We start from the raw sequence: 24,747 nt of genomic DNA on the forward strand, positions 1-24,747 counted from the left end.
AGGGGGGAGGAGGAGAGGGAGGGGAGAAAGGAGGAGAAAGAGGGGGAGGAGGAGAGGGAGGGGAGGGAGGAGGAGGAGGGAGGAGGAGGAGGAAGGGAGGGAGGGAGAGGAGGAAGGAAGGGGAGGGGAGGAAGGAGGAGGAGGGGAGGGAGGGGATAAATGAGGGGAGGAGGTGGGGGAAGGGGAGGAGGGGGAGGGGAAGGAGGGGCAGGGGGGAGGGGGAGGAAGGGGAGGAGGAGATGGCTAACACTGACACACACATACACTACGTGCCAGGGAGCTGCCAGAGCTCCCATAATGCAACTCATTAAATTCTCACAACAACAGTATGAGGCAGGTACTCCTATCTTCTCCATCTTATAGATGAAGAAACTGAGGCACAGACTGCTCGTGTCACCTGCCCAGGTCACATCACCGGAAGTGCAGAGATGGAATCTGAACCCCAGCTGCCCAGCGCCAGAACTTGGGCTCTCAACCACCATCAGGGATGAGCCATGGCACGCGACAACATTGTTCAAGATCCATCTTGACCCTTGACCCTTTCTCCAGGAAGCTTTTCCATTTGGGTTCCATAAACATGTGTCCACGCTCCCCTGGCTCCCAGCCAGGCCCTGCATCAGGCACTGGGGATGGGTGATAACAGAACAGGCAAAAACCTTGATCCTGAGAGCTCACGTTCTCCCTGCCTCTCCAGGCGCGGGGGGACATGGCCTGAGCTGCTATTCCGCAGGCCATGCAGGACATAGTAACACTTTTCTCGAATCCCTGAAAATATGTGTTTTATCTCCCCCATCTAGGCTGGGAGGCTGGGGAAATAAAATGTGCTAAGAATCACAGCAGAATGAAAAACAAAAAAAAATCAGGCTTTGTGGTCAGTGGGTTAGGCTTGAGCTCTGGCTGTGTCATGTATTAGCAGTGTGACCTTGGACAAGTTACCTTGCCTCCCTGTGCCTTAGTTTCTTCATTTGTTAAACAGAAACCATCGGAATGCCTGTATTTAAATTTTCATTTTTAACTCCGTGGAAAGGGATCAGACCACCTGACTCTTCTGCACACAGGTGAGGGGAACCGACTTTTATTGAGCACCTAGGACGTGTCCTGCTAGGTGTAAGGGGCTCTATACATGCTTCTCATTTAATCCTGAAAACAAGCCCTCTAAGGTGGGCACTGGGGATGCGATGGTGACTAACCAGATCCCTGCCACTGAGAAGCCCCGTTGTTTGCTGTCCCCCCTCAGCACCTACAGACACAATTTATCCTCAATCTATAGATGAGGCTCAGAGAAGTGCATGTAACTACACTAAAAACAGACACATTCGGGAAATAGGGGAGCAGAGGTTCACGTGCCAGAGCCAGGCACCTTCCCCTCACACTGCTGACATACAACAGGCATTTGATAAATGCCCCCAGAGACCACAATGGCAAGTAAAGCCAATACGCACATCCATAGAAGGCTCTGGAAAGGATCTGGTACTTCATATTGTCACAGAGGAGCTTCAGGGGAGCCCTGCAGGTGGAGGAAAAGACAACACTTAGGAAAGACCACACAGAGCCCAGGTTCCCTGGGGAAGCACAGCTTGTTGCCTGTAGGGAGCAGATTAAAACCAGTCAGTAAAGGGTACTGGAGGCGGGGGAACTATTATTTCTACCCATACAGCATCATTGCCACTTCCCCTAGTCTTTGGGGTCACTGCCTCCCCAACACTCTGGACCTGCGGTTTGGATGAGGCTGATTCTACCCAGTACCCGACTCAGGTTGGAATCACAGTCCTTGAATAAGAGGTGGTCACGTGATCCAACCTGAGCCAATGAGAATGAGCCCTGAGACTTTTGTTGGAACTACAGGGAAACAGACCCATTTTTCTCTGTTCAAGCTCCTAAGCCAAAGGGATATAGGACAGTGGCTGCTGGGATCCATTCTTGCCACTCCATAGGAAAGGCCTGCCTGAGAATGAAACCACCACAGAGGCAACCAGAGGCAAGAGTTGAAGAAACAGAGAGATTTCTGTTTTGAGCATCTGGAGCCAACCATGCCTGAAGTCACCACGCCTCTGGACTTCTCCATCCTGTTGCGGTTTCCTTTCGTATTTGAACTAGTCTGAAGTGGTTTTTCAGTGACTTGCAGCAAGAGTTCTGACTTCTCAAGTGGCCCAGCTGAACCAAACTGAGCCAAACTGCGATTCAGAGTCTGGCTGATTGCAGAGGTGATGCCTCAGAGCTCCTCCTTGCGTGGGGGGGATTTTGGGGGCTGTTTTGGCTGCAAGAGGAGAGGGGAGTAAGGCCCCAGCAGTGTTGGGGAAATCGAGGACTGCTGAAGGGAGTATTGTGCATGCTTGCAGAGAACAGGATGGAGGAATAGTTGCATATTTTTCTCAGGACCTCCTGGGGGCCACCCAGCAAAACCCAGGGAGACAGGAAGGAGGCATGGTTAATGTCCTCCAGTTACACGCAGGGAGGCATTAAACACGAAAATAACCCTCACTGTACCCTCAGGTTGGTCGGGTGCAGACTTGCTCAGGTTACCAGGCATTTGTATCCCCATTCTGTGGAGGAGCAAACTGAGGCATGTGTGCTTGGCATTAAGTAATATTTGGTGTCACCGGGCCCTCTAATGGGCAAAAAGCAGAGCCCCGAGCTGACCCAGGACAGACACATAGTACGCATGATAAATAAGCCTTTGCTGTAAGAAGCCACTGAGATAGCAGGACTGTTTGTTACTGCAACATAACCTTGTTTATCCTGACCGATACATGTAAGGAAGCTCCGCTAGCTAGGACTTCACAAGGCTAGCCTTTGACCCAGACCTGAGTGATTCCGTAGCCTACATCCCTCCTTTGAATTCAGCACTGGGCAACAAACAGGTGCCTACAAATCTTCTGCAAATCTTTCCATTCCCTCGACCCATGGCGTAAGCCCCTCATACCTCGCATGGTTGCAGCCATTGGTTGAGCCACCATCGGTGGAGCCACTCTGTGAACAGGATGAGCAGGAGGATTTCCGGGGGCTGGGTTGCCATAAGGGTGGTAGGTTGCTCACGGAGACATCCATCAGGTGCTGGGGGGCTGTGGTGGATAGAAGGGATGGGGCAAGAGCCCCAGTTAAATCTATGTGGGTCACAGAAACCTTACCCCGAAGCAAGCAGCTCGCCCCTAGGCCAGCACAGGGATAGGGAAAGACTCTGAATGTGACAGCCAGAAACAGCGACCCCAATCATTATCTGACCCAGATAATGGCCTTTGAGCCCACCTGATCCAATGAAAGCCACCAGCAAGATTTGGGGCCCTTACCAGATGGGAAGTAAAGAAAGGAAGAAAAAGGAAGAAGGTGGGGTGGGGGGGGGGAGAGTGAGAATAGAAAGAGAGACAGAGAGAGAGAGAGAGAGCACACGCCAAGAGCCAAGAAAATAGACCCAGTGCCACAGCAGGAGGCCAAGCCTCACCATGTTGTCATTCAGCTGTCCTTATAGGAGACTGACAAGAAGGAAGAGGGGCCTGCTGGGGGCTTCTGGGCAAGGCTGATGATCCTGAGTCCCCTGGGGTAGACTCTCTGGGAGAGAGAATCTCTAGCGGGGAGGCAGAAGGGAGCCTAACTCAACAGATGAGGCAGGGCACCCAAGGGCAAGAGACCCAGCAGAGGCCCCACTGATGAGGTTGTCTGCACTGTCCATCAGCCTGAGCCATACAGCTGTTCCATCAACGGGTCTCAAGCAGGCTGGCGACCGCCACCCAGCATCACGCTTGCTGAAAAGCCACATGCCAGTGTCCCACCCCGATCTACTGATTTAAAACCTGCTAGAGAGAGAGCCCTTAAGTCTGTATATCAAAAACAATTTTGATAACAGCAGCCACATTCGAGAACCAAGAGAGCATGACTGATCTCCTAACACTTGGATATTGGAGAGTCCTGATCAAGTGCTCCCAGGATACAGCACTTAGATTTTCCCTCACTGCCTCCTTTCCCAGCTCCATGGAAACCGTGGCATCTGCGGGGCTGCAGGACCAACACGACAGTGACACATGCGTTACAATTTCTGTCCTTAATTTCCTGGCTTCGTGACAGCTCCAGACAGGTGCAAAAATATTATTTTCTCAAGGACAGGGCTCGGTAAACATTTTCCGTCAAGGACCAGGCAGTCAACATTTTAGGGATTATGAACCATTTGGCTGCGATCACAGCCACTCAACTCTGCCTTCAGAATGCAAAAATAGCCATGCTCAAGATGCAAAGACATGAGCCCGGGTGTGTTCCAATAAAACTTTATTTATGGACATTGAAACCTGAATTTCAGATCATTTTCACATGTCACAAATATTACTCTTTTGATTTTTATCGATTAATAAAAATATGTGGAAACCATTCTTAGCTCATGGGCTGCACAAAATGAGGCTGGCTCCGGCCTGTGGGCCCTAGTTTGCCTAGGAGATTAAGAAGGGTTCACATTGACCCCACCAGCCATGCCTCCTCAAGGATGACCAGTAATCCCTGGCCTCCTCCCTTGGGCTGCAAGGTCGGGGGGAGGGGAATGGTTGCCGAGCCCACGCTACTTGTCATCAGCGCTCAGTAGCCGACAGGGCCCAGCCCTACCCACTGACAGTATAGAAAGCTGTCTTCACAATGTCACATAGAAAGCTCTTCCCCAAGCTGACTCACAGATGAGCTGGCCAAGAAAGCACAGTGAGCCCCTGTAAAATGTTCTAGAAAAGTGTCCCCAGTTCTCTGCTTCCCTGATCGATTTCAGCAAGCTGTGGCAAGGCTGCCTGCACCCCAGCCCCTCGCACTCCACAGGCATCACCAATGGATCCCTTCACCACGGAACCCCTGACATCCCGCACCGGGGAGGCTGGACAGCGTGAGGGCATCGGTCTGTCTCCCACTTCCCTCGTTGGGACCAAGACTCAAATGACAACATGGCAGAGGTGGCCGGCACCCAGCCCCAGGGTGGGAGTAGCCCAGACGTTACTGGGGGGCTGCTGCTTCGGACCTGGCATGGGGAAGGTGGCGTCCCATCTGGCTCGCGCCCACTGACTGCCCCTGGCCACCACTAGCACCGACCGGCCGGCAGGAACCACCGTCCAGGCAAGGCTCACGGAGACTGGGGGAGTGCTGCCCAAGCGGTCGGGAGCAACTTGAGACACAAAACAGAAAGCACCAGTGAAACGGAATGTCTGCGGTGGGCAGAACACTGACACAGGCGAAGAGCCAATTCCTCAGGGCTGAACCTCTCCCCTGCCCTGCTCCACACGGCTCCGTGTTTATAAAGTGCCTACTATGTGCTGGCTGCTGTGCAGGCACAGGATTGTCCTATCGTCCTCAATCGCCCCGTGAGGGAGGCCTCTCTTCTCCCATTCTGCAGAAGGGGAAACTGAGGCTCGGAATGAGCCCCAGCCCCAGCCCCAGCCCCAGCCCCAGCGGGTGGTAACTGGCGTAACATTCCTTTCTTACTGAGGTCCCCCTCTCTTTCCGCCAACAACAGCTATCACCTACTGAGTGCAAGTACTACCACTATCCCCTTTTGCAGATTCGGGAACTGAGTCACGGAGCATGGAAGCAGCATGCCCAAGACCTCCAGCTAACAAACGGTGGGGCTGGGATTCCAACCCAGGGTGTCAGACCCCGAGATCCTATTCAATACTCTCTCAACCGACATTCCCTCGACACCACCCTTGCTCTAGACCAGCAGCTGTCCACTGGGGCAATTTTGGTACCTTGAGGCCATCTGGCGATGTCTGGAGACATTTTTGGTTGTCACGACCTGGGAATTTGCTAGATGCTGCTGGCATCTATCTAGTGGGTAGACGACAGGGTAATGCACCAGACCCCCCATCCTCACCCCACCAAATACACAATTATTCAGCCCAAAATATCAACAGTGCCGAGGCTGAGAAACCCTGCCCTAGACCAGCTCTGTTCAACAGGAATCCAACCTAAGCCACATGCTTACTTCAGAAGTTTCTAGAAGCTGCACTAAAGGGGGGGACCAGATGAAATCAATTTCAACAATAACTTCTGTTTAACTCAGTATATCTGTAATGTTACCTTTTTAACGTGTAATCGATATAAAATTACTGAGGAGATATTTTATATTTCTGTTGGTTGTTGTAAGTCTTCAGAATGCAGTGTGTATTTGACACTTAAGGCACAGCTCCATCCGAACTAGATGCATTTCAAGTGCTCAGGAGGCATGCGTGGCTCACGCCTGCCATCACAGATGGCATAGACAGTCTCAGCAACACAGGAGAATGGAAAGGCCCTCTTCTGACTCCGAAACGGGCTCAATGTTTCAGAACTGGTCTCTGCCTCCTCTGTGCACAAGGACCACGAGACGGAGGCAAGAAGACACTGAAAGGGGGTTTAGAACCATCTATGGCCACATCATCCTGCCCACAGGGCAAAACTCTTCTCCCTTATTATTGAAGGCAGGCATCTGCAAACTTTTTCTATAGAGGGCCAGACATGTAAATATTTTTGGCATTGTGGGCCTACAGTCTTGGTTACAATGATCTCACTGCTGCTGTGGTGTGAAAGCAGCCATGGACACGCTGTCTGTGAATGCGTGTGACCGTGTTCCAATAAAAGTTTATTTACAAAAACAGGCAGTGGGCCGAATTTGGACCACAGGAAGGAGTCTGCCCATTTCTGATTTAGGCACTTCTTCAGAAAGGACTTCATTGTCCTCAAAGGTGAAAACCATAGCTCTGGGGCTCAGGCCCCTGAGAAAATCAACCAAGCAGGGGGCACCATTTCCACGTGGGCTGAATCTGACTGAGCTTGGGCATGAAGGGGGTGAAACCACAGTGTCAACCGATCCTGGTCAAAAACAATCTGCATGGAGTGGTTGTGAGAGGTACAAGCTCTGGAGCCAGGACACCTGGGTTCAAATCCCAACCATGCCGAAGATTAGCTGTGTGGCTCTGGACCAGTTTCTTGACCTTTCTGTGCTTCAGCTTCCTCTTCTGAAAAGTAGGCGATGGTGAAGACAGTGGCACCTGCCTAGGAGGGCCGTGGTGAGGATTAGCATTGCGTTAGGTGCCTGATACATCATCACACTGACTCCTCAGAATATGATCCTGGGTGGGGAGGGTCTGTAGAATGTCTCCCCATTCTACAGACAAGGAAATGAGGTCTGGAGAGGGCAAGTCACTTGGCCATGCTGCAGTGGTGGAGAGGTGAATGCAGTGATGTGTGCTTTACTCAGCCAAGAGCTCTTTTGCTCCCAGATGACACTCAGCAACGTCTGGGGACATTTCCGGTTGTCACAGCTTGGTGGTGGGGGAGGGGCCAGATTTGCTGCTTGGCCATTAGTAGCGGGAGACCAGGGATGGCACTCAACATCCTACAAGGCACATGACACCCCCCCCCCCCAAGAATTATTCCATCTACAACATCGGCAGCGCTGTGAGTGAGAAGCTTTGATCTAAATAAACTGAGTTCACTGGGGTTTCCTCACGGGCAGATGAGAATTCAAGTGCCAGGAGTCTAGCTGGGAGATGTTTCCAAGAAGCATGGGTAGGCGAAGTGACACGAGAAGGCAGAGCAAAGGGCTGGTTACCGCTCAGGTTACTACTATGGGCAACTGGTGCTTGATCTCCTGGGGGGCAGGGGGCGCTCTGGGAGACATGCAGACACGCACGTCAGAGCTTTCTTACCGGGGTGGGGGGTGAGGGAGCCGGGGCGTTTATACACTAATTCCTGCCAGTCGTTGGCTGAAGGCTGCTCCAGGGAGGATCCTGGTTCCTGGACACCTCTACCCCACCCCCACCCACACGCAGAAGGGACCCTCAGGCAGAGAGACACTAGGATGGGAGTCGACAGGAGAGCCCGCAAAGAGGGGTGTGGGTGGGCACTGCCAACGTCTGTTCTGCTGGCACACGGAGAGCCCCAACACGCTAACATGGACACTTCCCAAGCAAGTAAGACCTCCGGCACCCAGCCTGGCTCCCAGCAGAGCCTACAAACTATATGTTGGATGAGCCTCTCTGGGGAGCAGAGACAGGGCTTCCCGGGAAGGCAGACAGGGGGCATCTGGCCCCTCTGATCATTCGGCTCTTGGGGGTGCTGTATGAGCCTGGTACCGCTGACAGGCTGGGACAGCTCCAGACCCCGAACCGGGGTAGGAACGGATGTAGTAATGAACACTTCAGGACACTCTCAGGCTCCTAGTGATGCAGAAACACGAGGCTTTGGTCCTAACTGATCATGAAGGAATGAATATATGGGTGAAGATGAGAAACCAACCTGAGCAATATAAGACCTTACCATCAAGCCTGCCCCACATCCCAGATCCCATTGAGCGGTGGACAAAAGCCAGAGCGTGAAGCGACCCGGCACGATAGCAAAGGTAGGCTCAGAGCCATTATCCATCAAATGGAACAACAGGACCACCAAGGGTAAAATAAAACGGGTTGACAGAAAGCACCTACAGCTTAATACTGAGTTGCTGAAACAAGACATCCACATGGTGCTTAATAAATGCTGGGACTCTGGGGCACCTCGGTGGCTCAGTCGGTTGAGCATCCGACTCTTGGTTTCAGCTCAGGTGCTGATTTCACGGTTCTTGAGTTTGAGCCCTGCATCAGGCTCTGCACTGAGAGCTCAGAGCCTGGTTGGGATTCTCTCTCTCCCTCTCTGCCCCTCCCCAGCTCCCCCTCTCTCCCTCTCTCTCTCTCTGTCTCTCTGTCAATAAATAAATAAATAAACATTAAAATTTTAATAAAATAAAATAAAATAAAATAAAATAAAATAAAATAAAAGCCAGGCCTCTGAGAACTTTCCAAATATCAGTTTATTTGATCCAAATAACACCTCCGTGGTAAAGATGACCTTAATGGTGACAGTCTCCACGAACCAAGCATCTATGTCACGGCAGTCACTGTCCCAAGTGGCAGACATATATTAGCGTCTCGTGTGCCAGGGCCTGGTGCTTTGCTTCCCACCTTTGCTGTTTTTGACCATCATGTATTGAAGCCCTACTGTGTGCGAGACTTGATTCCACGGACTTTACATTGATCACCTCATTATCTCACTGAATCCTGACAACAGTAGAGTGAAATAAAATATCAACAACCACATAACAGCAGCTAACATGGACGTGTTCTGTGCCAAGGGCCTTCTCTAATTTAGTCCCCACAAGGGCCCGATGATGCAGGTGCTATGTTAATGTCCCCATCTTACAGATAAGGAGACCAAGGCACAGAAGGGTGAAGTGACTTGCCCCAATTCAACCAGGATTCCAGAGCCCACTCACTACCCCGTGGTAATTCCTGCTCCAGGTTTACCTTTATTAAGCTCAGTAGTGCATGGTTCTCACTGGGGGGAAACCGAGATACTAACTTCCTGGTTTCAAGTCCCCCCCCCCCCCCCCCCCCCCCCCCCCCCCCCCCCCCCCCCCCCCCCCGCTGGCCCCAGAACCCAGACCACCTGTCCACAAGCCCCAAACACCTGGAGTTATTTTCATGTTCAGCTAACAGGTTAGATCTCGGGGGCCCAGAGACTGGGAAGCTTACCGAATTCAGACTGCATGCCGGGATAGATGATCCTGAACACGTAATCTGTGGCCTCGTCATCTTCCTTGTCCGAAGACGTGGACTCGGCAGAACCCTGAGGGCTTCGCTTGCGCAGTTTGGGAAATACTTTGCCCTGAAAGCACAATCCCAATGCGTAGCCCTTGGGATACATCTGTCCCCAGAGTCTGTGCACAGCCTGAGGGTCTCAGTGGGGTGTGCATGAGCCCACAAAGCCAGGTAAAGAGTCATGGGCAAGAACGACCACCCTGGGGCGCCTGGGTGGCTCAGTCAGTTGACCATCTGACTTTGGCTCAGGTCATGATCTTGCAGTTGGTGAGTTTGAGCCCCACACCAGGCTTGCTGCTGTCCATGCAGGGCCCGCTTTGGATCTTCTGTCCCCCTCTCTCTCTGTCCCTCCTTTGCTCACACTCTCTCTCAAAAATAAATAAAACGTTAAAAAAATTTAAAAAAAAAAAGAATGACCACTCCCCATGGCTGACCCCTGCCCCCATCCCAGCCTCCCTGGGGCCCCCACGGTCACTCACCTTCCCCCGCTGAGACCAGAGTGGAGGGTCCAGCTGCCCGTGAGGGAGCAGCCCATTTTCCAGGCACGAGAGGAACTGCAGGAGGTGCCCCCCCTTGGGGAAGTGAAACGGCGGCCTCTGGATCCCGTCCTGGCTGACCAACACCACTGTCCCACCGCTGTCCACTGCCACCACGACCCAGCCAGAGGAGACCCGGCAGAAAGTCACTATGGGGCATGGGATGGGGGTCCTCCCGGCAAACACATCGCCCTGGGCATGCCAAGCCAGACCCGTGGACCTGCTCCAAGGCTCTGGGAAAGGCCTGGGCAGAAGGTCAGGGGAAGTTTTTACCTCCCCAGAGCCCCTCCCATCCCACCGGCCACTGCTGCAGACTGGGAATTATGGGATATGGTCCAGAAGAATGTGGTCGCCCCCCCTGAAATCACCCAACAAGGGGAAACACCCCATGTCCCTCAAGTACCCTCTATGCATCAACCTGACCTATTTTTGTATGGAGGCTTTCAGACCTACCCCTTCTCAGGGCAGTAGTGACTTGCTAGCATGTATTGAGCACTTACTGTATATAAGCACAGCACATGAAAGGCAGTGTGTTATTGGAATACCCAAAATAGCCCTATGAGGTCTATCTATTATTGCCTATTTTACAAATGATGAAACTAAGGCTCAGAGAGGGTACATGACTTGCTCTGGGTTGCACAGTAGAGTCTGGATCTGAACCCAGGTCTGTCTCATTGAATAAGCTTAATGTGGGGCAGCTGGGTGGCTCAAGTGGTTAAGTGTCTGACTGTGGCTCAGGGCATGATCTCATGGTTCATGACTTTGAGTCCTGCATCGGGCTCTGTGCTGACAGCCCAGAGCCTGGAGCCTGCTTTGGATTCTGTGTCTCCTTCTCTCTCTCTGCACCCACCCCTCAAAAAATAAACAAACATTAAAAAGGTTTTAAATAAGATTAATGTGTCATGCCTTGGTAGAGTCCAGATCCCTTGTTTTCTACAACAGAATAGCCCTCTGCTTGTTCTGAGTGCACCTTCTTTGAGCTCCGGGTTTGAGTCCAAACTCTGGAGCTTACAGGCTGTGTGACTTTGTGCCAACCTGTTTAGAGCCCTGCTTGGCACATCACAAGGGCTCCATTAAGTGTCAGCAGCTAACACCGTGGGTCTGATGCTAAGTCCTGAACCTATTTCATTTGATCTTTACAACAATGCCATGACTAGGTGCTGTGGTGATTCCATTTCACAGATGGGGAAACCGAGTCTCAGAGTGGTGAAATCACTTGTTTGAGGTTGCACAGGTAATGAGGAGGTGGGAGCAGGCAGGGGAGCCAGAAGGAACACCCCCACCCCATGCTCCCCCAACAGTCCCTACCTTGCTGGTGGCAGTGCAGGTATACAATCTCCTCCAGGCGGATGGTCATAGCATAGTCCCAGTAGATGCTGGAAGGGGAGGGATGGTTAGTTCCACAGGATGCCTGCTCACTTCATCATGGGGAAGGGCCCATGAGGTCAGAAGACCACACCCTTGCTAACCCTTTTCACTAGGACCCATCTGTCCCCAACATCTGTATTCAAGACTTCCCTAAATCTACCTCGCCTTCTTCTGGTCCCAGTACCCCAATTTTCTGAGGAACACACTTCCCTTGCCCCCATCCATGTGGCTGAGGCTGACTCCACCCACCATCTATGCCAGGATTCCAGGAATAGCCATCTGATCCAGGCCTGGCCGATCCGCACATTCTACTGTTCTAGCCACAGTGATTGGTTCAGGGATGGCCCCATGACCCAAGCAGAATGAATGAGACTCAGTTGTTGGATTTATGTTAGAATAAACTGGGAAAAGGATGCTCCTTTCTGCTAGGAGAGTAGGAGCAGAGATGATAAAAGTCTGGAAACATAGGGAGCCATGGCAAGAAAAAGCCTGCCTGACGATGGAGTCGACAGTCAGGAAAGCAGAACCAAGAGATGGAGAGTTCAGGCCCCCATCATTTGAGTCCCTGGATCCAGCCATGCCTGAAGCCACTGTCCAGAATTTTTTGGCTCAATGCCTAAGTCCATTTGAGTTTAGTTTTCTGTCACAGGTATCTAAGTATCTTGACTCAGACCCCAACGCCAAACCACCATGCATCCGAGGGGTTAGAAGAGCCACTCAACAGCTTTGACCCCACAGGTCCCAGCAGTGTGACGTGAAGGCTTCTATGGGCCTCAGTTTCCTCCTCTGTAAAATGGGGGATGATAATTACCCACCACACAGTGCGGCTGTGACAGTTAAATGGAATCACATATTTGAAGGGCTCAACACAATGCTGATACAGAAAAAAGTACTTGGCTCATGGTCTCTGTGCTTACATACTTTATGCTTTCCCTTTTCAGATCAAAGCCTACTGCTGTATTGGAACAGATCACTTTTCCCCTCAGAACACCATGGAGGTGGGGCTCACAGGAACTGGGGCTTTATGGCAGTCAGGGGAATGCACTGCTTGGGTGTCCTTCAGATCTTGCTGTGGGGACCAGAGCTGACCAACAGCTTCAGAGGCCACCTCTCTTGATCCACCGTCATGTTTGTGCCAAGACCATGCTTCTCTTGGGCAGCTCTCAAGCAGGCCCAGGCATGTGGGGGCACCAGCGTAGGCCTATTCCTGCGGGATGGGGGGCTCCTCTGATGGTCAACTTTAGCCCAGGGGCTCCCAACTGAGCTGGCTGAACTAAGAACTGCATGCATATGCAGCATATGCATGGGTCATGCATATGCTAAGAACTGCAGCATATAAGACTCTCTCTTCCTTCTTTCCCCTCCCCATTCACAGGGGTCAACCAGCTTCTGAATATTCTGCCTGCCTCTTCCTGCTCTTTCCTTTCATCCTTCACAGGTTCCGCTCACATTAAGTCTCTGCTGCATGTCTAATTCTGTCTGGGTGTGCTTCTTGGAGGACCTGAACCAACACAGGCTTCAAGGTCAAACTTCAAATCCCACTTTACCAATTATACTGACTCAGTCCTTTCTCCTCTCTGGGCCTCAGTTTCCTTAGCTACAACATGAGGAAGTTGGAACAGAAGCTTTCTAAGGGACCTTCCTGCACTGGTCTATCTGTACCAGAGTCAGCCTCGCCAGGGTCCATGGAGCGAACATCCTTGGAGGGCAGCTGAGTGCACCAACATTTTCAGAGCCTCTGAGCAGCCTCTGCTGAGTCCCTCATGGGCAAATCTTGGCCAGAAGGTCCTTCCCTGGGCTTCTACATTGTACCCATCATACAGGTTGCAGTTGCCTGTTTTCTCCCGTCTCCCCCAAGAGGTGCTGAACTGGACAGCGCCTGGATTTTCTTTACTTCTGCAAGATGTTCCGAGAATATTCAGAGTGAATGGTGAATACCCCAGGGTGCCCAGTAGACAAAAGAACTTTCCAGCTACCACCACACACCAGCAAAGAGGATCTCTGTGGCCACAGTCCCTTTGGATCTGTGTAAACTTAACACCAACAGTCCCATGACTGAGAGGCCTTTCTGGGTTCCAGTCTCCCTACTAAGGGCATTACATGCATTTTCTCATTGACTCCTTCCTGTACACGTATTCGGAGGTTCCATGACCACATCTCCATTTTACACCGGATGAACAAACTGAGGTTCAGGAAGGCGAAGTTGTCCAAGATCGCTCAACTGGGAAGGAGCAAGAGCTGAGCTTTTGATTTCATTTGACAGGTTTTAACAACTTCCTAGACCAGAACTGCTGGGTCACGTGGTAAGGGTAGGTCAGAAAACACTTCCAAACTAGATTGTCAAGTGGTTGGGCCATCAGCAGGGTATGGGGGTTTCAGCTGTTCCACACGGCAGGGCTGAGATCTGAGCCAAGTCCAGCCTGACTCCAGAGCCCAAATAGCCACCCTTTGGTGATATTTCCTCATGGACATGAGGAAACCTAGCTGGGGAGTTATGACCCTGGTTGTACACAAGGGGGCGCTGGCTGGGACAAGAGAAGAGGTACTGAAGCTCCTCAGACAAGGACCATACCCCTCATCTTTGTTGTCTCTTGGTCCCCAAAGAGATGCCAGAGTCCCTGGGCACCTCCACATCCTATAGGCTAACCACCATGTTTTTGACCCTTAGCTTTTTCTCTCTTACTGGATAGATGAGGGTTGAGAACCCAAGGCTGGGGAAGTTTCTAGCCCCCTCAGTAGTGACCTGGGAAGTACAGGCTCAGTTGGAAGTAAATATTGATGCGCCTATGCTATGCCTGTTCTCAGAGGAAAAGATAATGATGAAAGATGGAGTCCCACTGATCTGAGCTGGAGGAGGGGTGGGAGTACTTGGCAATCATTTGGCTCAATGCCTCTCCAAAATATCAACATTAGAAGTTTTCTGCCCAGGGGCACCTGGGTGGCTCAGTCGGTTAAGCGTCCAACTTCAGCTCAAGTCATGATCTCGTGGTTTGTGAGTTCGAGCCCTGCGTCGGGCTCTGTGCTGACCGCTCGGAGCCTGGAGCCTGCTTCAGATTCTGTGTCTCCTTCTCTCTCTGCCCCTCCCCCATTTGTGCTCTGTCTCTATCAAAAATAAATAAATGTAAAAAAAAAATTTTTTTTTATATTAAAGAAAAAATAGTTTTCTGCCCAGGGGTGCCTGGGTGGCTCAGTAGGTTAAGCGTCCAACTTTGGCTCAGGTCATGATCTCACTGTTCATGGGTTTGAGCCCTGCATTGGCTTGGAGCCTGGAGCCTGCTTCAGATTCTGTGTCTCCCTCTCTCTCAGCCCCTCCCCTGTTCACACTCTGTTTCTCAGAAATGAATAAACATTAAAAAAAAAAGTTAAAAACAAAGTTGGGGCACCTTGGTGGGTCAGTCAGTTAAACCTCCAACTTCAGTTCAGGTCACGATCTCATGGTTCATGGGTTTGAGCCCTGCATCGGGCTCTGGGCTGACAGCTCAGAGCCTGGAGCCTGCTTTAGATTCTGTGTCTTCCTCGCTCTGCCCCTCCCCTTCACACTCTTTCTCTGTCTGTATCTTAAAAATGAATAAAAGTTTAAAAAAATTAAAAACAAAAAGGTTTCTGCCCACACAATCCTGGTGTAAGTCCAAATAGCAAACAGGGCCTTTGGGTTGTGCTATTTGACAGAGACACTTCTGTGTATGGAGAGCCCCTGCAAACCCTTTGAGTTCTGGGAAGATCATGTTGTCCAGGCCTCTCATTTGATAGAAGGGGAGACTGAAGCCCAGAGACAGGGAAAGACAGACACACCCCAAATCTTCCAGCAGAATGAGAACCAAGCAAGCACTTGTGCCTAAAACGTACACTTATCCATACACCTGTTTTATTGTGGTCTCCTTCAGTGTTAAGGTAAATACAGTGGAAGCTCCGAGAGGGTAAAGATTTTCCTCTCCTTCTGTTCATCTGCTATGTTTCTTGTATCTAGCACAGTGCCTGGCATGTAGCGGGTGCTCTGTTCAGATCTGATGAATGAATCCGGTAACTTCCCTGCTTTGCTTCACAGAGATTATCTAAGCACCTACTGTGTGCTAGGATCTGTGGCAGTTGCCAAAGAGAAGACATGAGTAAGACAGGTGCTTGCCTTCACGGAACTGAAGTCTAGAAGCAACAGCTGATATACAAATAGGCACAGATTTATTACGTGTCCGCGATTCTATAAATGCTACGAAGGAGGTTCAGGGTTCCGTGTGATCCAGATTCAGCTGGGAGGGGTTGCGGAAGGCCTGAGGTTTAAGACGAGTCCGTGGAAATAATGCCCCAGGCCAAGGGCATCTCCTGGGTCCCACGTTGTTCCTCGGTGAGGGCTTCTTGATTAGAAACTCTGGAGTCTAGCTAGAGCTGAATTATATGGCTCAGCCTAGAACCAACTCTACCTCCCACTGTCTCTGAAGACAGATGGCCACCTCTGCACAGGAAGTGGTTTAGAGAATGGTATTAATCACACCCAGGCCTCGTGTTACTCACACTGAAGCTTAACATGAAACAGAACACAAGAACAGTGTTCTGGTTATGTTCCTTGAAAGGAGCCCTTATTTTATATAAAGCTGCCAAGACTCCTCAAGCTGAAATAATCAGGTTGAGCCTTCCCTTTGTTTGGGCTCCTCCTAGGGCCGTCCCTAATTGTGCGGGAACACACACGATTGTAGCAGGGGACCCTTGGTTTCCGTGTGTCTTCGGCGTGTGACTCCAAAGCCTTTGCTGAGTCTTGAAAAATCCCAAGGTCACAGGAGACACAACCCTGGACCAGATGGCCACCAAGCAACACCTCCAGCTTTCCTCCTTTATGGAGTGATGGGAAGGACGGCAGCAGATGGGGAATATTTGCCATTTGCAGGCTCCCAAGCTCTTAGTTAAGATTTCTCCCTCTGGGTGGTGTTTGACCAGGGCCTGCCTAATTCCCATATTACATTCTAAGATTCTTCTAGTTGGTCTCCAGATCCTCCTAATGAGTTACCCATAAGGCCATAGCTGCAGGGGGGCTGGCCCAAGTGGCTGCAACAACCAGACAGAACAGCGGGCCGGTGCAGGACACAAAGGACAGAGCACACGCTTCCCTGTGCCAAAGGGGGAGAAGGACCCGGCGCCCTACCTCTTCTCATAGTCCAGGTCCCCCATCGACCCGTTCATCAGCTGGTTAGGCGTCCATTTCAAGGTCATGACGTCAGCTGTCTGGTGTAGAGACAGGTACCCTGGCACGGCCTCCATATCATCCCTCTTCAGAGAGAGGAGAGCATAGGCTTGGTCAAAGTGCCAGAGTCACAGTGGTCATAGGCCCTGGGCCATCTGACTCAAGGAGGCATAACCAGATCCAAGGGGTTGGGTCATGCCCTCCAAGGCTACGACCATTTGGAAGATCCTGTACCTCCTTCCAGGGGGCCATGCTAAGCAAAGCAGTCTGCAGCCAACCACCCAGGATGGGTTCTAGAGATGCACCTCTGAGAGCTGCCCCCCTGCACTTTCACACTCCCACCCACCCCCCAACCAAGGTCCAGGAAGCCCTGCTGCAAGGGCAGAGTCCCGGCTCTTTAGAATCAGGAAGGGGCTCTATCCCTCTTTAATACCACGCTCTCCTTTTTAAAACAATGTTTTAGGGGTGCTCGGGTGGCTCAGTTGGTTGGGCGTTGGACTTCGGTTCAGTTCGTGATCTCACGGTCCATGAGTTCGAGCCCTGCGTCAGGCTCTGTGCCGACAGCTCGGAGCCTGGAGCCTGCTTCAGATTCTGTGTCTCCCTCTCTCTCTCTGCCCCTGCCCCCGCTTGCACTCTGCCTCTCAAGATAAAATAAAGACATAAAAAATTAAAATAAATAAATGTCTTATTTATTTATTGTGTGTGAGAGAGAGAGAGGGAAGAAGGGTAGGAGAGGGAGAGAGAGAATCCCTGGCAGGCTCTGTGCTGCCAGCGCAGAGCCCAACGCAGGGCTTGAGCTCACAAACCATGAGATTATGACCTGAGCTGGAATCAAGTCAGACGCTCACCTGACGGAGCCACCCAGGCGCCCCAACACCACCCTCTCCTTGACAGGAGTCATTTATCTGGCATCATTTTGGCCAGTCTTAAGGGAGAACAAGAGGGCAGCCGAGTTCTATGCCCCAACCACAGCCGTTATCCTGAATCTCCTCCTCCAAACAGCCACACCATACTCACTGCCCAGCAGCCTGACCCTCTGTGTTCCCCATGAGCCTGCAGAACTTCTCAGCGGCTCCCTCTGCTTTATCCCAGGTGGGGTGTGGCGGAGGGGGTGGTCTCTCCAAGCCTCACAAATAAAGGACGCAAATTCACCTCAACAACATGTGGAGATGGACAGCCAACATTTACCGAGCACCTAGCATGTCTCAGCTTTACCCACACTGTCTCAAGTTAGCCACTCATGCCTGCAGCCCATGACGGAGCACTGCTGCCCTGGGTCATGAACGTTTTCCATGTTTTCCTGTACTTGAAGTGTGGATGTATCTTACAGCAGGTGGCATCTCACCATCGTGACACAGTGGTCATTGCCTGACCTCCTGCAAACTCGGTCCTAGTTGTTCCTAGTTGTTACTTCACATGCGGAGAACAGGTGCTATTTTAAACGTCTTCAGAAAAATTAGACGGTGAGTCATCTTCGACTTCAAAAGTTTTTGTGTATGCAGAAACACGGGCAGCAGAGCAGTAGAGCACTGATTTGATATTGGCAGAGGAGACACATTCACCACTACAGCCATGCCCACAATTCCAGATGGCCTTGCAGAGCAACAACCAAGGACATGCGCTTGTGAGAAACGCTGGGCCTCCTACACTCCTGATCAGAGGTCAGCAAGCTTTTTGTATAAAGGGTCAGACGGGGAGTAATTTTGGTTCTGTGAGACATACAGACTCAGGTGCAACCACTCAACTCTGCCGTTACAGCGTGAAAGCAGCCATACACGATAGGTAATGGGCACGGCTCTGTTACAATAAAACTTTATTTGCAAAAACAGGTGGAGCGCTGCGTTGGGCCCATGGGTTATAGTGTGTTGACCCCTTCTTTGGATGGAACAGTAAACAGTATTTGGGGGTGCTTGGGTGGCTCAGTTCAGTTAAGTGTCTGACTCTTTTTTTTTTTTTTTCAACGTTTATTTATTTTTGGGACAGAGAGACAGAGCATGAACGGGGGAGGGGCAGAGAGAGAGGGAGACACAGAATCGGAAACAGGTTCCAGGCTCCGAGCCATCAGCCCAGAGCCTGATGCGGGGCTCGAACTCACGGACCGCGAGATCGTGACCTGGCTGAAGTCGGATGCCTAACCGACTGCGCCACCCAGGCGCCCCAAGTGTCTGACTCTTGATTTTGGCTCAGGTCACGATCCCAGGGTCATGGGATCAAGCCGCACATTGGGCTCTGTGCTGGGCACGGAGCCTCCTTGGGATTCTCTCTCTCTCTCTCTCTCTCTCTCTCTCTCTCTCTCTCTGTGTGTGTGTGTGGTGTGTGCAAGTGCACATGCTCTCTCTCTCTCTCTCACAAAGAAAAAAAAAAGAAAACAGTATTTACTAGAAAAATATAAGCAGTGATGACTCTAAGTCAAAAACTGATATAGAAAATTAAACCCTGAAATGTGAAGAAATTTTAGGACTGTCTTAACTAATGAATGTCAGTTATAAGTTCCCTTATGCATAGTTAAAAAAGCAATGTATGATTTAAAAGAAAACCCTTTTACTTTTTTTTTAAGCTTATTTATTTACTTCGAGAGAGAGAGTGAGCGAGCTGGGAGGGGGCAGAGAGAGAGAGGGAGAGACAGAATCCCAAGCAGGCTCCACACTGCCAGCCTAGAGCGTGATGCAGGGTTTGATCCCACAGACCACAAGATCATGACCTGAGCCAAAATCCAGAGTCGGACACTCAACCACCTGAGTCACCCAGGCACCCCTAAAAAAAAAAAACAAAACTTCTTTTATCCAAATCAAAGAGCTCAAAGAACTCTTTCAAAAAGTGTCAAATAAAATTTCCAAGTAATGAGAAAACATCTTCTAGAACTTAGTATCGTTTTTTTACTTCCTGATGGTTATGTTTAAAAATGGAGCATCTAGGGGCTCCTGGGTGGCTCAGTCGGTTGAGCGCCGACTTCGGCTCAGGTCACGATCTCGCGGTCCGTGAGTTCGAGCCCCGCATCGGGCCCCTGTGCTGACAGCTCAGAGCCCGGAGCCTGTTTCAGATTCTGTGTCTCCCTCTCTCTGACCCTCCCCTGTTCATGCTCCGTCTCTCTCTGTCTCAAAAATAAACGTTAAAAAAAATTAAAAAATAAAAATAAAAATAAAAATGGAGCATCTTAAATCCATAGCTTCTTAGATCTGAGGAGATAGGATCTTGTACCCATTGTGATGTGGACATTAAGGCTCACAGGGAGAAGTGACTCGCTCAGCGTCACCCCGTGATCACAACTATGACCACAGAGCTAGAGCGACTGGCAGCTTCCTCTGCTTCCTCCCAGCTGAGCCCAAACACCACACTGATCCACACAGTCTCAGGAAGGGAAAGGCAGAGGGGTATCTACTCCATGAGGGTAGGGGTTTCGTGTGCCTGGCTCACCACCCATCTCTGGGGCTTGCACCAGCCAGGCCTAGAGGTGATTGATAAATGATTCAACTCCCACATCAGGCAGCCTGAATTCAAAGTATGACTCTGCCACTTACTGCCCCCTGTGCACATCTCAGCGTTATCATCTTGGATGACACTACTTGCATCAAATAGTTGCTGGGAGCTTTAAATGAGTTAATATAGTTAAAAGCACTTATCATGGTGCTTGACACAAAGAAAGCACTCCATAAATATCAACTGTGAAGGGGGCGCCGGGGTGGTTCAGTTGGTTGAGTGTCTGACTTCAGCTCAGGTTGAGATCTCACAACTCGTGAGTTCGACTCCGCATTGGGCTCTCTGCTGTCAGGGTGAAGCTCACTTTGGATCCTTTGTCCCCCTCTTTCTGCCCCTCCCCCATGCATGTTCTCTCTCAAAAATAAACATTTAAAAAATATCTCAACCATGAAGATATTTATCCTGATATCCCAAGCATCCAGCACAAGGAAAGCTCAGTATAAATACTTGCTGAATGAGTGAGTGATAACAAAAGAGAATGGATGGATGGACAGCTAGGTGGACAGGTGGGTGGAGAGATGGACTGGAAAATAAATGGATAATTAAATAGATGGATGGACAAATGGATGGATGCAGGTAAAGATGGGTGGATGGATGGATGGGTAGGTGGAAGTAAACATGGGTAGGAAGATGGATGGATGGATGTAAAGATGAGTGGATGGATGGATGGATGATGTAAAAAAGGATGGATGAATGGATGGGTGGGTGGATGGAAGTAAACATGGGTAGGAAGATGGATGGATGGGTGGATGGATGGATGGATGGGTGGATGGATAAATGGATGGATGGGTAGATGGATGGATGGAAGTAAACATGGGTAGGAAGATGGATGGATGGGTGGATGGATGGATGGATATAAAGATGTATGTATGTATGTATAGATGGATGGATGGATGAATGAAAACATGGGTAGGAAGATGCATGGATGGATGGGTGGATGGATGGGTGGATGGATAGATGGATGGATGGGTAGTTGGATGGATGGAAGTAAACATGGGTAGGAAGATGGATGGATGGGTGGGTGCATGGATGGATGGATGGGTGGATGGATGGATGGATGGATGGATGGATGGATGGATGGATAGAAGTAAAGACAGGTAGGTGGGTGATGATGGATGGATGGATGGATGGATGGATGGAAGTAAACATGGGTAGGAAGATGGATGGATGGGTAGGTGGATTGATGGATGGATGGGTGGATGGATAGATGGATAGATGGGTAGTTAGATGGATGGAAGTAAACACGGGTAGGAAGATGGGTGGATGGATGGATGGATGGATGGATGGATGGGTGGATGGATGGATGGATGGATGGATGGATGAAAACCTGGGTAGGAAGATGGATGGATAGGTGGGTGGATGGATGGATGGATGGGTAGAAGTAAAGATAGGTAGGTAGGTGAATGGATGGATGGATGGATGGATAGAAGCAAATGTTGTCATATGGATGAATGGATGGAGAGATGGAGATGTGGATAGATGGATGGATGAATGGATGAGCAGCCTGGAACCAGAGGGAACTCCTCCTGTATAACCGGAAGCCAGAACCCCTGTGGAAGATCTGGGTCCCAGATATCTCTCACCGGCTGAACCAGAACGTTGTTCTTGCCATAGAGGAGCGTGGCCCGGGAGTTCTGGTGCAGGGACTCAACATAGTCACGGGCAGAAAGGGATGGTCGGTCGTCCATGCTGCCACTTGAATGTCTCTTCTGGATCTGGCAAGGTGAGGGGAGGTGGAGGGTGAGGCCTGCGGTGACCCTCAATGTCCCACTCCATTCTCCACCTCCACACCAAGTCTGGCACTCAGCCCAACTCCCTCCCAGGGCCCCAGAGTCCACCCCTACTCACACAGAGGGCTGGACGCTTGGTGGGTGAGTCCTGCCGCAGGTGCGAGCTGTGGATGCGGTGCCTCTGGACAAGCTCGTCAGCCGAGGGGTCAGTCCAGAAGTGATCGGCAGTCTTCATCTTGGTGTACTCCAGGGCACAGGGCCCCACTGTGGAGCATACAGGGACTGGGAATCCATAGCCCTGAAAGTCTACCCTCCTGTCTACCCCCAGATAGGCCACCACCTTCACTGCCTCTCCCCTCCAGCCAGTGAGTATGCCCCAGGGTCCTGCTAAGGAGAGTCCAGCACAAGACCCTGAGAGCAAGAGCCAGGGAACAGGTAAGTTTTGATGGAGAAGGCTAGAGGGAAACGAGAGAGGCCCTTAGGAGGTGCACTAGTGAGCCAACATCAGAGATCCAGATGAAGCTCAGAGCCCTGGACCACTTACCCAACAAAGACGCAAGGATAGGGCCATCCACCGGGTCCATCAGGAGGGCTTCCTTCTCATAGTATTTACTAGTAAGAGAAAAGGACAGGCAGGTCTGGATGGTAACCAGCAGAGGGCGCACAATTGACACTGACCTGATGCTTAAGAACAGACTGAACAGCCTCCCTCTTGTTACCCAGTTAACGCTGTAAGCCTCAAATGTCCCATCTGTAAAATGGGGGTAATAAAAACATATATCCTAGGGCCATCAAAAGGACTTTAGAGGGGCACCTGCATGGTTCAGTTAAGTGTCTGACTCTTGATCTCAGCTCAGGTCTTGATCTCAGGGTCGTGAGTTCACGCCTCACATTGAGCTCCATGCTGGGTGTGAAGCTTACTTAAATTAAAAAAAAAAAAAGGGACTTTTGAAAGAGACAACAGATGTGGGCACTTAGTACCATGCTTGGCACGTAACTGCTTAATACATGGCTGTGATACAGCCTTAATGAGAGTAACGGGAATAGTAATTAGAAGGCTGCTTCTGGCTGCTTCTATCAGCTTCTATCACATCTTCCATTTCAGGCACCAAGTGGCTTGGGAGCTCAGATGATGTCAGCTCTTCTAATATTATTGAGGCAATAAAAGGCTTTTTAGCTGTGGTGTGTACGGAAAAGCTATATTAACAGGACTTCCTGCGCGGATAACTATGTGGATGACGCTGGCCTGACGTGCTCGCAAGCGCCCCCTGGCTTCTGGCTCTTCAAAATAACTTGTCATATGGGCAAGACAATGTTTGTGCTGAGTGTTTTTGGGTTTTGTTTGAGTTGTTGTGTAGTGCCTCCTAATTCTCTGCAAACTCCTGCCAGCTAGGAACCGAATTTTAGAGTTGGAAAGGACCTTGTTCTACCTTCCCAAGGGATGTCAGGCTCAGAGAGGGTAAGTGACTTCTTGGAGGCCACACAGCAGGTGGATGCAAGCTATACCCAGCCGGCTTGGGTGTTCCTATCCTACAGCAGGGGTCTAAGAACACAGGATCTGCAGCGAGGCAGACTGAGTGGGAGCCCAGGTCGGCCACTCCCACTCTCACTGTGTGTCCCTGGGCATGTGACGACTACCCTCTCTGAGCTTTAGTGTCCTCAGCTATAAAATGACAAGAATGACAGAACTCACCTGCCCAGGCTGTTGGGAGGATTAAATATTGACCTGCTTTTACAGCAACAGCACAGACTCTGACACCAGGGAGTTCTTGCTAAGGGGTGGCAACATCACTGTAATTTGACCCCAGAGGAATCTTCTATCCACCAGGATATTGGCTGAAGCCGAACGGACATGCTCTGTGCATTCTCAGCAGCAAGTTTATCCATTTTGGTGTCAGATCTGAAGGTAAAACTTCAAGACACTTTCCACTCTGCCACTCAGTCTCTATGCTGAAAACCAGCACCGTTGCATGATCATAAACCTTGGAAAGAGTACCTTAAAAACTAGCAGGTGGGACTGGGGGCAAGATGTGACCATCGAGGGTAGCTCGAGGGAGCTTCTTTGGGGTGGTAGGTTTCACTGGAACAGTTCTGTGTCGTGACTGTGGTGTTGGTTATACAGAATTATAGACTGTATTTATACTATGAGTATAATACATATACATATGTAATTTTTATTAAATAGTTAAATAATACATTTAATTAAATAATACATATATGTATTTATACTGAATTTAACTATGCTAAAATTCCATAGAACTAGACAGAAAAAAATGAGTGTACGTAAAGACTAGTGAAATCCAAATAAAGCATGTAGTTTAGTTAACAGTATTGTACCAATGTCAATTTCCTGTTTTGGTATTTGTACTATGGTTATGTAGGATGTGATCACTGAGGGCAGGCGAGAACTCTTTGCGCTAATGTTACAACTTCTATGCGAATCAAAAAAATAAAAAGTTTAGACAAAAAAAATAAAGAGATAGTTTGGCATTGCTGCTCAAATAAATTACTCATTCCTTCTACTGACTCATTCAGCAGAAAACACAAGGTCATATGCCAAAGGCATTAGCTCCGGAGGCCCGCACCCATGCGAGGGCACGGGGCAGAGACGTATCACATTTTACTAGAAGGTGAAGAGATTAATTGCACTCCAGAGCCTGGATTTCTTCCAATTTGTCTCCTGCCTCCTGGCCTTTGCACTTGCTATTCCCTTGGCTGGGAACACTCTTTTCCCTACCCACTTCACCGGGTTAATGCCTACATGCCCTTCAAACTGATGATTAACTGCCATGTCTTCCAGGATTCTTTTCCTGACCACCCAGAGGAAGTTAAAACACCACCCACCTGACTTGGAATACTCACCACATATTACCACAATTACTATTTTCCTGTTTTCC

The 24,747-nt window shown here is 50.3% G+C and overlaps 1 protein-coding gene across 1 annotated transcript in view; it reads right to left on the reverse strand.

The window, feature by feature from the left end:
• SGSM1 (small G protein signaling modulator 1) overlaps positions 1-24,747 on the reverse strand; it is a 95,941-nt gene that overhangs the window by 33,441 nt on the left and 37,753 nt on the right. Inside the window, 9 exon segments of the mRNA XM_045041235.1 lie at positions 1,443-1,507; positions 2,924-3,062; positions 9,504-9,636; positions 10,049-10,212; positions 11,414-11,481; positions 16,605-16,729; positions 21,704-21,835; positions 21,969-22,114; positions 22,395-22,462. Coding sequence (XP_044897170.1) covers positions 1,443-1,507; positions 2,924-3,062; positions 9,504-9,636; positions 10,049-10,212; positions 11,414-11,481; positions 16,605-16,729; positions 21,704-21,835; positions 21,969-22,114; positions 22,395-22,462 — 1,040 coding nt within the window.

This window comes from Felis catus, chromosome D3 (assembly GCF_018350175.1).
Source record: "Felis catus isolate Fca126 chromosome D3, F.catus_Fca126_mat1.0, whole genome shotgun sequence".
NCBI classification, from domain to species: domain Eukaryota; kingdom Metazoa; phylum Chordata; class Mammalia; order Carnivora; family Felidae; genus Felis; species Felis catus.